At 44.9% G+C, this 14,608-nt stretch overlaps 1 protein-coding gene across 3 annotated transcripts in view; it reads right to left on the bottom strand.

The window, feature by feature from the left end:
* Positions 1 to 6,423: 6,423 nt before the first annotated feature.
* LOC134948808 (gastrula zinc finger protein XlCGF17.1-like) overlaps positions 6,424 to 14,608 on the bottom strand; it is a 65,944-nt gene continuing 57,759 nt past the window's right edge. For all 3 annotated transcript variants that reach the window (XM_063937048.1, XM_063937047.1, XM_063937049.1), the window contains exon 2: positions 6,424 to 8,963. In XM_063937048.1, coding sequence (XP_063793118.1) covers positions 7,828 to 8,907 — 1,080 coding nt within the window. In that variant the 5' untranslated portion in view covers positions 8,908 to 8,963 and the 3' untranslated portion in view covers positions 6,424 to 7,827. The remainder of the gene's footprint in view (positions 8,964 to 14,608) is intronic.

Here is a 14,608-nt window from a genome sequence, read left to right as displayed (position 1 = left end):
ACCTCCTTCCTGGCTTTAACCAGTGTAGGAATGACCTCTTCTGGAATGCCTTTTTCCCTTAGAATTCGGCGTTCAACCGCCACGCCGTCAAACGCAGCCGCGGTAAGTCTTGGAATAGACACGGTCCCTGCTGAATCAGGTCCCGTCTTAGAGGTAGAGGCCACGGATTTTCCGTGAGCATCTCCTGAAGTTCCGGGTACCAAGTTCTTCTTGGCCAATCCGGAGCCACGAGTATCGTTCTTACTCCCCTTTGCCGTATAATTCTCAGTACTTTGGGTATGAGAGGCAGAGGAGGAAACACATACACTGACTGGAACACCCACGGTGTTACCAGAGCGTCCACAGCTATTGCCTGAGGGTCTCTTGACCTGGCGCAATACCTGTCCAGTTTTTTGTTGAGGCGAGACGCCATCATATCCACCTTTGGTTTTTCCCAACGGTTCACAATCATGTGGAAGACTTCTGGATGAAGTCCCCACTCTCCCGGGTGTAGATCGTGTCTGCTGAGGAAGTCTGCTTCCCAGTTGTCCACTCCCGGAATGAACACTGCTGACAGTGCTATCACATGATCTTCCGCCCAGCGAAAAATCCTTGCAGCTTCTGCCATTGCTCTCCTGCTTCTTGTGCCGCCCTGTCTGTTTACGTGGGCGACTGCCGTGATGTTGTCCGACTGGATCAACACCGGCTGACCCTGAAGCAGGGGTTTTGCCAGGCTTAGAGCATTGTAAATCGCTCTTAGCTCCAGTATATTTATGTGAAGAGACATCTCCAGGCTTGACCATACTCCCTGGAAGTTTCTTCCCTGTGTGACCGCTCCCCAGCCTCTCAGACTGGCATCCGTGGTCACCAGGACCCAGTCCTGTATGCCGAATCTACGGCCTTCTAACAGATGAGCACTCTGCAACCACCACAGAAGAGACACCCTTGTCCGTGGCGATAAGGTTATCCGCTGATGCATCTGCAGATGCGATCCGGACCATTTGTCCAGCAGATCCCACTGAAAAGTTCGTGCGTGGAATCTGCCGAATGGGATTGCTTCGTAAGAAGCCACCATCTTTCCCAGGACTCTTGTGCATTGATGTACAGACACTTTTCCTGGTTTTAGGAGGTTCCTGACAAGTTCGGATAACTCCTTGGCTTTCTCCTCCGGAAGAAACACCTTTTTCTGAACCGTGTCCAGAATCATTCCCAGGAACAGCAGACGTGTTGTCGGGGTCAACTGAGATTTTGGAAAATTCAGAATCCACCCGTGTTGTTGCAGCACTACTTGGGTTAGTGCTACTCCGTCCTCCAGCTGTTCTCTGGACCTTGCCCTTATCAGGAGATCGTCCAAGTAAGGGATAATTAATACGCCTCTTCTTCGTAGAAGAATCATCATTTCGGCCATTACCTTGGTAAAGACCCGAGGTGCCGTGGACAATCCAAACGGCAGCGTCATAAACTGATAATGACAGTTTTGCACCACGAACCTGAGGTACCCTTGATGTGAAGGGCAAATTGGGACATGCAGGTAAGCATCTTTTATGTCCAGGGACACCATAAAGTCCCCTTCTTCCAGATTCGCTATCACTGCTCTGAGTGATTCCATCTTGAACTTGAATTTTTGTATGTACAGGTTCAAAGATTTCAGATTTAGAATAGGTCTTACCGAGCCGTCCGGCTTCGGTACCACAAATAGCGTGGAGTAATACCCCTTTTCCTGTTGTAGGAGGGGTACCTTGACTATCACCTGCTGAGAAAACAGCTTGTGAATGGCTTCCAATACCGTCGCCCTGTCTGAGGGAGACGTTGGCAAAGCAGACTTTAGGAACCGGCGAGGGGGAGACTTCTCGAATTCCAACCTGTAACCCTGAGATACTACCTGCAGGATCCAGGGGTCCACCTGTGAGCAAGCCCACTGCGCGCTGAAATTCTTGAGTCGACCCCCCACCGTTCCTGAGTCCGCTTGTAAAGCCCCAGCGTCATGCTGAGGGCTTTGCAGAACCCGCGGAGGGCTTCTGTTCCTGGGAAGGAGCTGCTTGCTGCCCTCTCTTACCCTTTCCTTTTGCCCGCTTCTTATAGGACCGAAAGGACTGCGGCTGAAAAGACGGTGTCTTTTTCTGTTGGGAGGGGGTCTGAGGTAAAAAGGTGGATTTCCCGGCAGTTGCCGTGGCCACCAAATCCGATAGACCGACGCCAAATAATTCCTCCCCTTTATACGGCAATACTTCCATATGCCGTTTGGAATCCGCATCACCTGACCACTGTCGTGTCCATAAACTTCTTCTGGCAGATATGGACATCGCACTTACTCTCGATGCCAGAGTGCAAATATCCCTCTGAGCATCTCGCATATAAAGAAAAGCATCCTTTAATTGCTCTAAAGTCTGTAAAATACTGTCCCTATCCAGGGTATCAATATTTTCAGTCAGGGAATCCGACCAGACCACCCCAGCACTGCACATCCAGGCTGAGGCGATGGCTGGTCGCAGTATAACACCAGTATGTGTGTATATACTTTTTAGGGTAGTTTCCAGCCTCCTATCAGCTGGATCCTTGAGGGCGGCCGTATCAGGAGACGGTAACGCCACTTGTTTTGATAAGCGTGTGAGCGCCTTATCCACCTTAGGGGGTGTTTCCCAGCGCGCCCTAACCTCTGGCGGGAAAGGGTATAATGCCAATAACTTTTTTGAAATTAGCACTTTTCTATCTGGGTTAACCCACGCTTCATCACATACATCATTCAATTCCTCTGATTCAGGAAAAACTACAGGTAGTTTTTTCACCCCCCACATAATACCCCTTTTTGTGGTACTTGTAGTATCAGAGATATGCAAAGCCTCCTTCATTGCCGTGATCATATAACGTGTGGCCCTACTGGAAAATACGTTTGTTTCTTCACCGTCGACACTAGATTCAGTGTCCGTGTCTGGGTCTGTGTCGACCGACTGAGGTAAAGGGCGTTTTACAGCCCCTGACGGTGTCTGAGACGCCTGGGCAGGTACTAACTGGTTTTCCGGCCGTCTCATGTCGTCAACTGATTTTTGTAATGTGCTGACATTATCACGTAATTCCATAAACAAAGCCATCCATTCCGGTGTCGACTCCCTGGGGGGTGACATCACCATTACCGGCAATTGCTCTGCCTCCACACCAACATCGTCCTCATACATGTCGACACACACGTACCGACACACAGCAGACACACAGGGAATGCTCTATTGAAGACAGGACCCCACTAGCCCTTTGGGGAGACAGAGGGAGAGTTTGCCAGCACACACCCAAGCGCTATAATATATATGGGAACAACCCTATATAAGTGTTGTATCCTTATAGCAGCTTAAATATAGTAATATCGCCAAACAAAGTGCCCCCCCTCTCTGTTTTACCCTGTTTCTGTAGTGCAGTGCAGGGGAGAGTCCTGGGAGCCTTCCTCACAGCGGAGCTGAGCAGGAAAATGGCGCTGTGTGCTGAGGAGAATAAGCCCCGCCCCCTATTTCGGCGGGCTCTTCTCCGGAGTTTGTGAGATCTGGCAGGGGTTAAATACATCCATATAGCCTCAAGGGCTATATGTGATGTATTTTTTAGCCATAAAAAGGTATTCTACATTGCTGCCCAGGGCGCCCCCCCAGCGCCCTGCACTCTCCGTGACCGCTGTGTGAAGTGTGCTGACAACAATGGCGCACAGCTGCAGTGCTGTGCGCTACCTCAGGAAGACTGAAAAGTCTTCTGCCGCCTGCTTCTGGACCTCTTCCATCTTCGGCATCTGCAAGGGGGGTCGGCGGCGCGGCTCCGGGACCGGACTCCATGGCTGGGCCTGTGTTCGATCCCTCTGGAGCTAATGGTGTCCAGTAGCCTAAGAAGCCAATCCATCCTGCACGCAGGTGAGTTGACTTCTCTCCCCTAAGTCCCTCGATGCAGTGAGCCTGTTGCCAGCAGGACTCACTGAAAATAAAAAACCTAAAAACTTTTTCTAAGCAGCTCTTTAGGAGAGCCACCTAGATTGCACCCTGCTCGGACGGGCACAAAAACCTAACTGAGGCTTGGAGGAGGGTCATAGGGGGAGGAGCCAGTGCACACCACCTGATCCTAAAGCTTTATTTTTGTGCCCTGTCTCCTGCGGAGCCGCTAATCCCCATGGTCCTGACGGAGTCCCCAGCATCCACTAGGACGTTAGAGAAATTTCAGCCGAGTTGACAATACTTTTTTTCTTTTACACAGTTTTCTCAAACACATTCAATTCTTCTCATTAAACAAGGAATCTGAGTGAGCCATACTTTTTGTATTTGAAGATTCTCATTACACTATTGTGCATGCCCACATAAGATGATAATGTCCTAAAATCATAATTTATATTAATTCATAGACATTGTTCATGTGTATGGACAAAATTGAGGTCATTAGCAGGTACTGGACCTAATTCAAAGATGGACATTACTAGCGCCCGTTTGTGGACCCGAGAATGCTAATTTAAGTTGTCCTCTTGTACACTAGCGTGCTCCAGAGGTTACAAGCCCTGAGACAGCCATTTTCTATTTCCCTGTATGTAGTAATTGTGCTGGTGGTTCTAGAATGTCCACCATCGGTACACCATAAACACTTGCACCAGCCTACAGCAAACACAGTGTATCCATCTGAATATGGACACTGTGGAAGCAGCTATGCATCTGAGAACGCAGCCTGCTTACACTGACAGGTCCGAGACTCTCCGATAACATTCCCACTTCTTCACTTTGAGCCACCTCTCAGGAACTCTTGACTGATACCAGCGATCCCGTAACAATAGCTCCTTTGTGCAGACAGTCATGTAAACAAATGCCCGTAGGTGTTTCCATAAAAATTGGTACATTCGCAGTAGCAAATAGTTGCTCAACTGCAACAACAGCATTGTGTTCAGATAATGACCACCTCTGAATCAGGCCCACTGTATGCTATGATATTTATTTCACATAGCAATATAGTAGAGCTATACATTTAACTGTGACCTGTGTGAGGTGCAGTGACAAAAATGTGCAGGAAAAAACAACCAGTCTACTGGCAAGATGGAGCCCTGATTACAACTTAAGTAAGGATTTCTAAAACACAGGCTAATAAAAAGCAAAAGAGAATGCAGGAAAGTAGTGTCAAGGATAAGCGAAATGCATAATACACAATATCAATTAGATGATGATTGCGGCAATCCGTTTCCTTGTAAATGGGGACATTTCCAGTAGCTGCTAAATGGGAGGTTTGTGCTTAAGTGCACTAAGGGTACAAAGTTGGCATGTTTGTGGACAAAGGAAATAGGAGTGGAACAGTAGCAGTGACTCAATGTATCAGCATACCATTGGTTCCTCTAGCAGGAAAACTACACAGCGCAGGTCAACTCTCTCCTCCTTTGGTTCTCTTCCAAACTCTCCCACCAATCCTCTCAATTTCTACCTCTAACGCCCCCTCCCACCATCTGTAGGTGTTCTCCATGGGTCCCTCTTTGGCCTTTATTTTTTCACACTACACCTTGAAAATCTCATCAGCGCCTTAGGCCTCTCATACCATCTGTGCAAATTTACCTCACCTACCACGCTCCCTGTTTTCGACTGTATTTAACTGCCTTTCTGCCATCTTATACTGCATGTCTGAGCCTTTGGCTAAGACCGTACTCATTGTTTTTTCCATTTTAAGGATCCCCCTCTCTCCATTGCCATCACCCACTCTTTTGTCCCAAATGTCTGCTGCCTCAGTGTCATCCTTAATTCTGCTCTCTACTTCTCTCCCCGCATTCAGGCTCTCTCAGTCCATAACATCTCTAGGATTCAGGATTTCTTCATACCAGAGGCTAATAAAACCTTATCCATGCACCCATCGTTTCCTGCCTTGACTAGTGTAACCTCTTCTTTTGTGGCCTCCCTCTCTGCTGCCCCTCCCCTCTCCAATCTATCATTAACACTACTGCTCAACTCAATTTCCTCTGCCTCACCCTTTGAAAACTTTGCAACTGGATACCTATCCCCCTCAGAATCCAGGGCAAACTATTAATCCTTACTTCTAATGCAGCTGCTCACCTGTCTCAACACTCTTATTCACCCTCTCTTCTACTTTTATTACTTCACTTCCTCCTCTTTCCCTTCAAAATCCAATTTAAGCTGCTCTCTCTACTCTCTCACTTTCTTCTCCTACCCACCTTCTCCTCAGTTTACCTTCCATTTACCACCCCTTCAGATTGTAAGCTCTTGGTCATGACCCTCTTGTTTTCCCCATGCACTATCCTTACCACCTGTGCTCTTTTTTTTGTCTCCTCCTCTCCTTTAGCGACTCTGACATTGACATTCATATGATGGGTACTGTACATGATCATTGAGCGCTGTTGTGCCTTACCCTGCAATTCACCTCTGCTTTCTGACTCTAGCTGCATACAGTATTCAAATCTCCTTTCTATTTTTACAGATATAAGCACTGCACACCATATAGAAGTCAAGTATACAATGTATTTTTAGACACTTCATAATGACATACTGTAATACCGACAGAAAACATTTTCTTGATTTGTTTGGGTATGATGAAATGTCACTGTAAAACATAGAGGTACTTGTGATAAAAGAGTTCACTCAATTACTGGACCATGTATTTAAAGCTGAGACATAGTACTGTATAAAGTGTCAAGGCTTAGGGCTGTACTAATAAAGCATCCATTTCTCCATTAGTCCATTAGATGAACATGCTGTAATACTTCTAGGTACCACCTCTTTCTGAATAATTTAAGACAATAACCAAGATCTAATCTATTACAGTTTACCATTCTATGGCTTATTTTATGTCCTGCTGGGGACAGTGCATTTAAATGGCTAGTTTAAAGCCTATTGTGCCCTTATCTTCACATTGTAAGTTTGTATCTAGCCATTAACTATACCCCACTTACTGTATTTCCTATTCATTTCCTGAACATCATTCAGGCTTATATAGTGAAATGCATTCAATAATATCTTATGTAACAAACATTGTCAAAGTTCCATTTAATACGCTAGATGAGTCACTTTATGTAATTTGAAGTTTGGCCACATTCAGTATGTACTATAAATACTGAAAAGACTTGGGGCTATATGACATTTGTTACACACAAATATTAGTCTATCTTTAATGGCTATACAAAGCTGCATATTGTTTTTACATTTTATTACAGCAATATTGCTATGATAAACTAAATAAGGACTTTATTATGAAACTAGGGATAGGCTGGGGCTTTTATACAGCCCAGGCATGGAATTGTGTACATGCGTCTTAGGCGCGCATGCCTCCTTAAAGGGGGTGCCGCGAGTCACAGGGACCTGGCCTCGTGGCATGCCCCATTCTCTCTATGCCGGACGGCCGACCATAGCACCAGAAGGTGGAGCTGCTCGGCCAGTCCCTGTCTGTGAGAGCCAGGCAGCCGAGCAGCTACCCAGCCCGGTCTCTGTCTGGCTGGACTGGCTCATCAGCCCTTCTGTCTATGGGACTGATTCTGAGTTTGGAATAATTTAAGGAGGAGCAAGTACTGTAACTGTGTATCTGTGCAGTCTGTGTTGCAATGCAAGGGGTACAAATACATACAGTACATTTGGTTTCATGTAGGGTATACACTGGCTGGTTTTGCATGCAGCACACAAATGTTGGGCAGCTTTATTTTTACACAGCAATTTAGAATTGCGTGTGGACACACTCCTCTAACATCTAAATCTCTCTGCACATTACATCTGCCCCTATCTGCAGTGCAAAATGGTTTTGGCAAGGTGCACAGTTACTTATTATTACTGGCTAACTCAGAATCAGACCCTGCTGCATATGTAATTTCTCCTGAATGCTAGGACTGCTTTACTGTGGTTATTTTTCTGCACATCAAGCAGTGTCAGATTGTGGCGTGTCCTCTATGTGTAACTTCTGGTGAGTTTTCAGATGGGCATGTTCATGGAAGCTCTCGCCACATTTACTGCACACATACAGTATCTCCGCTGTGTGAATTTTCTGATGTATGATAAGGTAAGATTTGCGAGTGTAGCATTTACCACACTCATTACACACAAATGGCCTCTCTCCTGTGTGTATCCTTTTGTGTAACACCAGCTGAAGCTTGCGAGTGAATCCTTTTCCACACTCCACACACACAAATGGCTTGTCTGCTAGGTGAGTCTTCTGATGACTAGCAAATGTCAGCCTGTTACTGAGGCTTTTTCCACACTGGTTACAGATATAGATGGTGTTTTCTGTATGGAGTTTATGGTGGGCAACGAGGTTTGAGTTACTACTGAAGCTTTTCCCACACTGAGTACATGTATAGGGCTTCTCTCCAGTATGAGTCCGCTGATGTATGACAAAATGGGATCTGTCACTGAAACATTTGCCACACTCCTGACAAGTATAAGGCTTGTGTCCTGTATGGATCCTTTGGTGTAACACGAGATGTGAGCTCTGGATAAAGCTCTTTCCACACTCTATACATGCGTAAGGCCGTTCCCCAGTATGAATCCTTTGGTGAGTAGCCAAAGTAGAACTTCGGGTGAAGCATTTGCCACAGTCGGAACAAGCATAAGGTTTCTCACCTGTGTGACTTCGCTGGTGGGTTGCAAGTGTTGAACTGTGTGTAAAACATTTTCCACAGTCCAGACACACATATTGCCTGTGTCCTGACCACGTTCTGTATTTCCTTCTCCTTCCTGGTTTAATAGTGCTGCATTTATACCTTGAGGACAGAACATCTCCAACTATATAAGTTTCCATGTCTAGATCAGCGCTGTTCTTGTGAGACATTCCAAATCTCTCCTCTGGCTCTAGTGCCGGGGAAACCAGAGACTTGTACCTCTCATCTTGCTTGCGGCTTTCTAAAGCATCTAACACAGATGCTTCCCACTCATGGGTATTAAAATTTGTATTACCAAAATTCTTATTGAGCTGATCACATTGTGTAATATTCTCCTCCATAATCTTGAAAAGCTTTACATATTCATGGAATATCAGATCTTATGTAACCGCAAGACCTAGCAGAGAGACAAATATATAAAAAAATTATAATAATTTTACCAATGTTTTACTTTAAGTCAAACTTAATTTCAATATTGTAAATTACAAATTGAAATTTTATTGTATATGAATATATTTTCATAAATTATTAAATTTGATATCTGTTAAATACACTCTACTAGAACACAAACATAGACTACACATACAACAAACAGCCAAACTTTGATGGGTTAGTATAAAGAGGACCACACTGCCAGATCAAATTGCAACTGTGCAAATAAGTACTTGCACTCACTTTGTACCCACAAGACCAACATTAGGGTAAAAGAGAGGGGGAGCAAGGCAAATTGTAGGCTTCAACAGTGCCGATGCTAGTAGCTTGATGTATTTTTTTTTAAAAAAGGCACCCTGTAGTGCTCCAAAGTACTTTGGGTATGTTCCCTAGTGAAAATACAGTAGTTTATAATGTAGCTATTCAAAGCTGTGATTTTCATAGCTTATAAGAATATATTTTCTATTTTTGTAATAGGTAGACAATAACAGAAACTTGATGGGAGATAGCATATTAGCAATCTCTGCTTGCCAGACTGAGGTCTTTCTACCATTCGGTGTCAATGTTCTCAGCATTCTGAATGCTGTTGGCTGCGTTTATGCAGTGCAAAAGTAGATCACAGCTCAGTATTAAACTTAAGAAAATGGGGAAAGTGCTTAAAGGAACTTCTTCTGGGCAAATGGAGAGGGGGAATTCAATATTTTACAAAATTAGCAGACTCAAATCTTTAAATTACTCTCTAATTAATTAATTAATTAATCATACTAGTGACATACAGTAATGTCATTTAAAGAGACCACTCTGATAGCAGACATGATAGCAAACAAGAATGGCAGTTTAATATACTTTATGGAGATTTCCTGGAGATGCTCAAACAGAACCTTAGTTAAACATAACAAGGTATCCTTTACTTAAAATGGATAGTACCTGCCTACAATATTATTATACAATGAATATAACAATAAATACAGTAAACTCTCCAATAAACTCTGCATGGAAGAAACACTCTCCTAATCAATGGGTGACCGCTTATCCTCAAATAAATTGGTAGGTGTGCCAAAAAAGTTTGTATGAAAACAAGGAATCAGAAATAATGCCTACTAGTGTTTACTAGTACCTTGGAATTCAACAAAGCGTTGTCCCTGATGACAGGGTTATACCCCGAAACGCTATAGGACGCAATATAGAATGCTACTTTCACAATTGAAGGCCAGTCTGCTTGATTGCCACCGGATACCGCTATACACACACACACACACACACACACACACACACACACACACACACACACAAACATATATATACGTTATGGTAAGAACTTACCGTCGATAACGTGATTTCTCTTATGTCCACAGGTATCCACAGGATAACATTGGGATATTGTCGAGCGACAGCGAAAATGGCACCAACATACGGTATCAAGCTTTCTGGCCTCCCAGGATGCATTGGGGCCTCCACTATATAGTCCCGCCCACTGACTCAGTCAGATCAGTTCTTTCCACAGCAATTTTAGGCAGGAACATCAGGCAGAGACCTGTTTAGGCGATAAGAACACACACGCACACCCTTCCATACAAGAAGGAAGAGGTTTTAGTGATTGTCTAGATCCTCAAATTAGATGCGTCAGGGTGGGATCCCTGTGGATACCTGTGGACATAAGAGAAATCACGTTATCAACGGTAAGTTCTTACCATAACGTATATTTCTCTGGCTGGGTCCACAGGATTATCCACAGGATAACATTGGGATTCCCAAAGCCATTTTAGTGGTGGGGACGCTCCTGATTGCACAGGAGGACCTTTCGCCCGAAGTCTGCGTCATGAGAGGCAAAAGTATCCAAGGCATAATGTCTAATGAATGTATTTATGGAAGACCATGTGGCTGCCCTACATATCTGTTCTGCTGAAGCACCCTGTTGTGCTGCCCAAGAAGGACCTACCTTACGTGTAGAGTGTGCAGAGACATTAGCCGGAATAGGGAGATCTGCATGAGAATAAGCTTCTGATATTACCATTCGGAGCCATCTCGCCAGCGTCTGTTTACTAGCAGACCATCCTCTTCTATGGAATCCGTAGAGGATGAAGAGGGAATCTGTTTTCCTGATGGCACTAGTACGATCTATGTAGATTCTTAAAGCCCAGACCACGTCCAGCGACGCTTCTCCCGCAGATAGTCCCGATACCTGAAAAGATGGGACTACAATCTCTTCATTCAGGTGAAACTTTGATACCACCTTTGGAAGATAGCTAGATCTCGTTCTGAGAACTGCTCTGTCTGGAAAAAAACTTAGGAAAGGAGACTTACATGATAATGCTCCTAAATCTGACACTCTTCTGGCTGACGGCATTGCCAGTAAAAAAAGAACTTTAACCGTTAACCACTTAAGATCTGCTCTCTCAAGTGGTTCAAACAGAGGACCCTGGAGAAATTTAAGAACTAAATTCAAATCCCAGGGAGCTGCAGGAGGAACCAATGGAGGTTGAATATGTACTACTCCTTGAAAAAACGTACGTACATCCTGTAAATCAGCAATCTTCTGCTGAAACCATACAGTTAACGCTGAGACTTGAACCCTCAAGGAAGCAACTTTCAACCCTTTATCCAATCCTGCCTGAAGGAAATTTATGAGCCACCCGTGTCTCTGTAAATGTTAGGGTCTCCTGCCCTGTGCTGCCACGTCGTCATGGCAACCGGGAGACAAGTGCTAGCGGAGTAACCTGAGCGCAGCTGATACTCCGGTTCGGGTCTTTTGCTGTGCAGTGGTTACAGGCATGGGATCCGGTGCTGGTTTTTGTGCTCACAGTCTGTGAGGTCTGAGGGGGGCGTGGACAGCACCTGCTTTATAAGGCCTCTTCTCAGGTTAAGCAGATGCTGCTGAATCTTTGTTGGTTAGTCAGTTCCTGAAAGTTAGCCAGTACTGTGTAGCTTTGTATTTTGTTGTTGCTTACTGCAAATAGGCCTGGGCATTTGGTACTACACTCTGCCAATCCAGACCTAGCAGTAAGACTGGAGTCAGTCGTTTAGCCTGCTGAGGTTCTTTTGCTATTCTGTGAACCCAGCAGGTTTGTGGCTGTACTTTCAGACCTGCCTGCATAATCCTCTCTCACTGTGCAGGGCGTCCATGTGTCAGTTTAGTGGCAGTAAGCTGAACCTGGGCCCTGCAAGTGAGAATTAGGATTGTGGAGACTCTCCTTGTGTCTATTATTCCATCTCTGACCAAGGAGTTTACTGCCACACCCGTTGGTAACCCTTTAGGGTTTTGCTGTTGCCCTTAGCAACAGCATTTCGGGTTCTCTACGTATTAAAACACAACATCTTGCTTTTTCCATCTGAGCATTTCTAATACTAGGGAGACACCCAGTTTCTTAGCCTCTGGGCTTCTCTGTTCACTTTGTGTTGGTTTTGTTACCCTATCACCTTCTGTGTACGTTATGTCATATTTCCCAGTCTGTCTGTGAGTTCATTTGTTTTGCATCCCTCTCTGTTCAGACACCAGTACATTCCTGCAGGCACTGGTGTGTATAACAGTTCAAACACCAGTACATTCCTGCAGGCACTGGTGTGCATAACAGTAAACAAACTATCGTCTGTTGAAGATGGCTCAACAGTAAATCTTGCGACTGTGCTAAGATTAACAGGTCGTCTAGGTATGGGAATATTTTTATCCCCTGTTTGCGCAGACAAGCTGCCATAACCACTATGATCTTGGTAAACACCCTGGGTGCTGTAGCTAGCCCGAAAGGCAGAGCTTGGAACTGGAAATGTTCCTGGAGGATGGAAAACCTGAGGTAACACTGATGCGACAGTGCTATAGGCACATGTAGGTAAGCATCCCGTACATCCAGAGATACCATGTAATCTCCCAGTTCCATAGCCAACATTATGGAGCGTAACGTCTCCATGTGGAACTTCGGGATCCATATGTATCTGTTCAGCATTTTCAGATTTAGAATTGGTCGATATGACCCATTTGGCTTCTGGATTAGAAATAGATTGGAGTAAAACCCCTGTCCCCTTTGTGATGGAGGTACTGGGACAATCACACCTGACTGCAGTAATTTTTGAACTGCTTCTTGCAGGGCATTGGCCTTCGACTCTATATGAGACGGGCTGGTGCACAAAAATCTTTGAGGAGGCTGCCTCCTGAATGGGAACCCATACCCCTGAGATACTACCTTCTGCACCCAAGCATCTGCTGTTGACTGTTGCCATATGTGTGCAAAAAGAAGGAGTCGGCCCCCAACTCTGGAATCCTCCAGGCGGAGGCCCGTCTCTTCAGGCTGATGGTTTCTGTTCAGGTTTGGAAGCCGGCTTTTTGCTAGCCCACTGCTTCCTACCCCTGGATTTAAACTGGGGTTGCTTAGGCTCCTCTTTAGCTTTCTCTTTGCTTTGCCAACGAAATGAGCGAAATTTTAAACCCTTGGACTTAGGGTTACAAGCAGCCGGGAATCTGACCTTTTTCGATTCAGCCTCTGATTCTAGGATATCCGATAACGGTTTTCCAAATAATATATTACCGACAAAAGGCAATGCTTCCAATTCTTTCTTGGATTCCGCATCTGCCTTCCAGGTACGTAGCCAAACTGCTCTGCAAGCGACTACTGTCAAGGCTGAAGCTTTAGAAGCAACTGTACCTACATCAAATGCTGCTTCTTCCAAATACTGGGCAGATTGTCTTAAATGGCAAAAACGATCCTCTTGCTCCCTAGTAGGAGAAGGGATGTCATTCTCTAGTTCCTCTATCCATTGCCTTTGCTACCCAGGCCGAAGCCATAGCAGGTCTTACCACTGCTCCTACTAGAGAAAAAATATTTTTCAACAGGCACTCTACCCTTCTGTCTGTGACATCATTCAATGAGGTAGATGACAGTGGTAAAGCAGATTTATGCACGAGTCGCAGAACATGTGCATCTACTTTTGGAGGAACTTCTCTCTTCGAACAATCCACAGCAGGAAATGGATAATAAGAATCCCATCTCTTAGGAATCTTATACTTATTACTGGGCGCTGCCCAAGACTCATCCATCATTTCCGTCAGCTCATCTGATGCTGGGAATTCAGCTTTCACTGATTTTGTTCGTTTAAATACAGGTGCTTTAGCTTTTAACACTGTCTTGGCTGGCTCTTCCAAAGAGAGAACAGCCTTCACAGCATTAATAAGTTCAGCTACATCCTCTGAACTAAAGCTCTGCGACTGATCATCAAACGGAGTTGAATCTATTGTATCATCATCATCCGATGTATCATCTTGTGTAGTCTGCCACACAGACGTATCTGTCTTAGTCTTACCTGTCCCTTGGTTGCTTGTAGAGGCTACTGGAACAAAACCATAGGAAGGGAGCTGCATGTATGGGTTCATAGTGTAACCTAATCCTTGAGGTGGTGCTACCGGAGCTAACCTGTCCGCTATTGAAGACAGAGTCTTTGCGAACATATTTCATGGTGGCTCTGTTGGTGGTTGAACCAACTCTTGTTTCTTACTTCGCTGAAAAGCGAAACAGTTTGCACACAAACCCTCATAAGTGACCAATTGATTCATATCAATTACCCCTGACTTACAAGATAAGCATGTTAGGGCTGTAGGAGTGCTTGATAAATTCTCCTCATCAC

This window comes from Pseudophryne corroboree, chromosome 8 (assembly GCF_028390025.1).
Source record: "Pseudophryne corroboree isolate aPseCor3 chromosome 8, aPseCor3.hap2, whole genome shotgun sequence".
NCBI lineage: Eukaryota > Metazoa > Chordata > Amphibia > Anura > Myobatrachidae > Pseudophryne > Pseudophryne corroboree.
The sequence above is the reverse complement of the archived record's forward strand: the minus strand, read 5'-3'. Positions and strand labels throughout refer to the sequence as shown.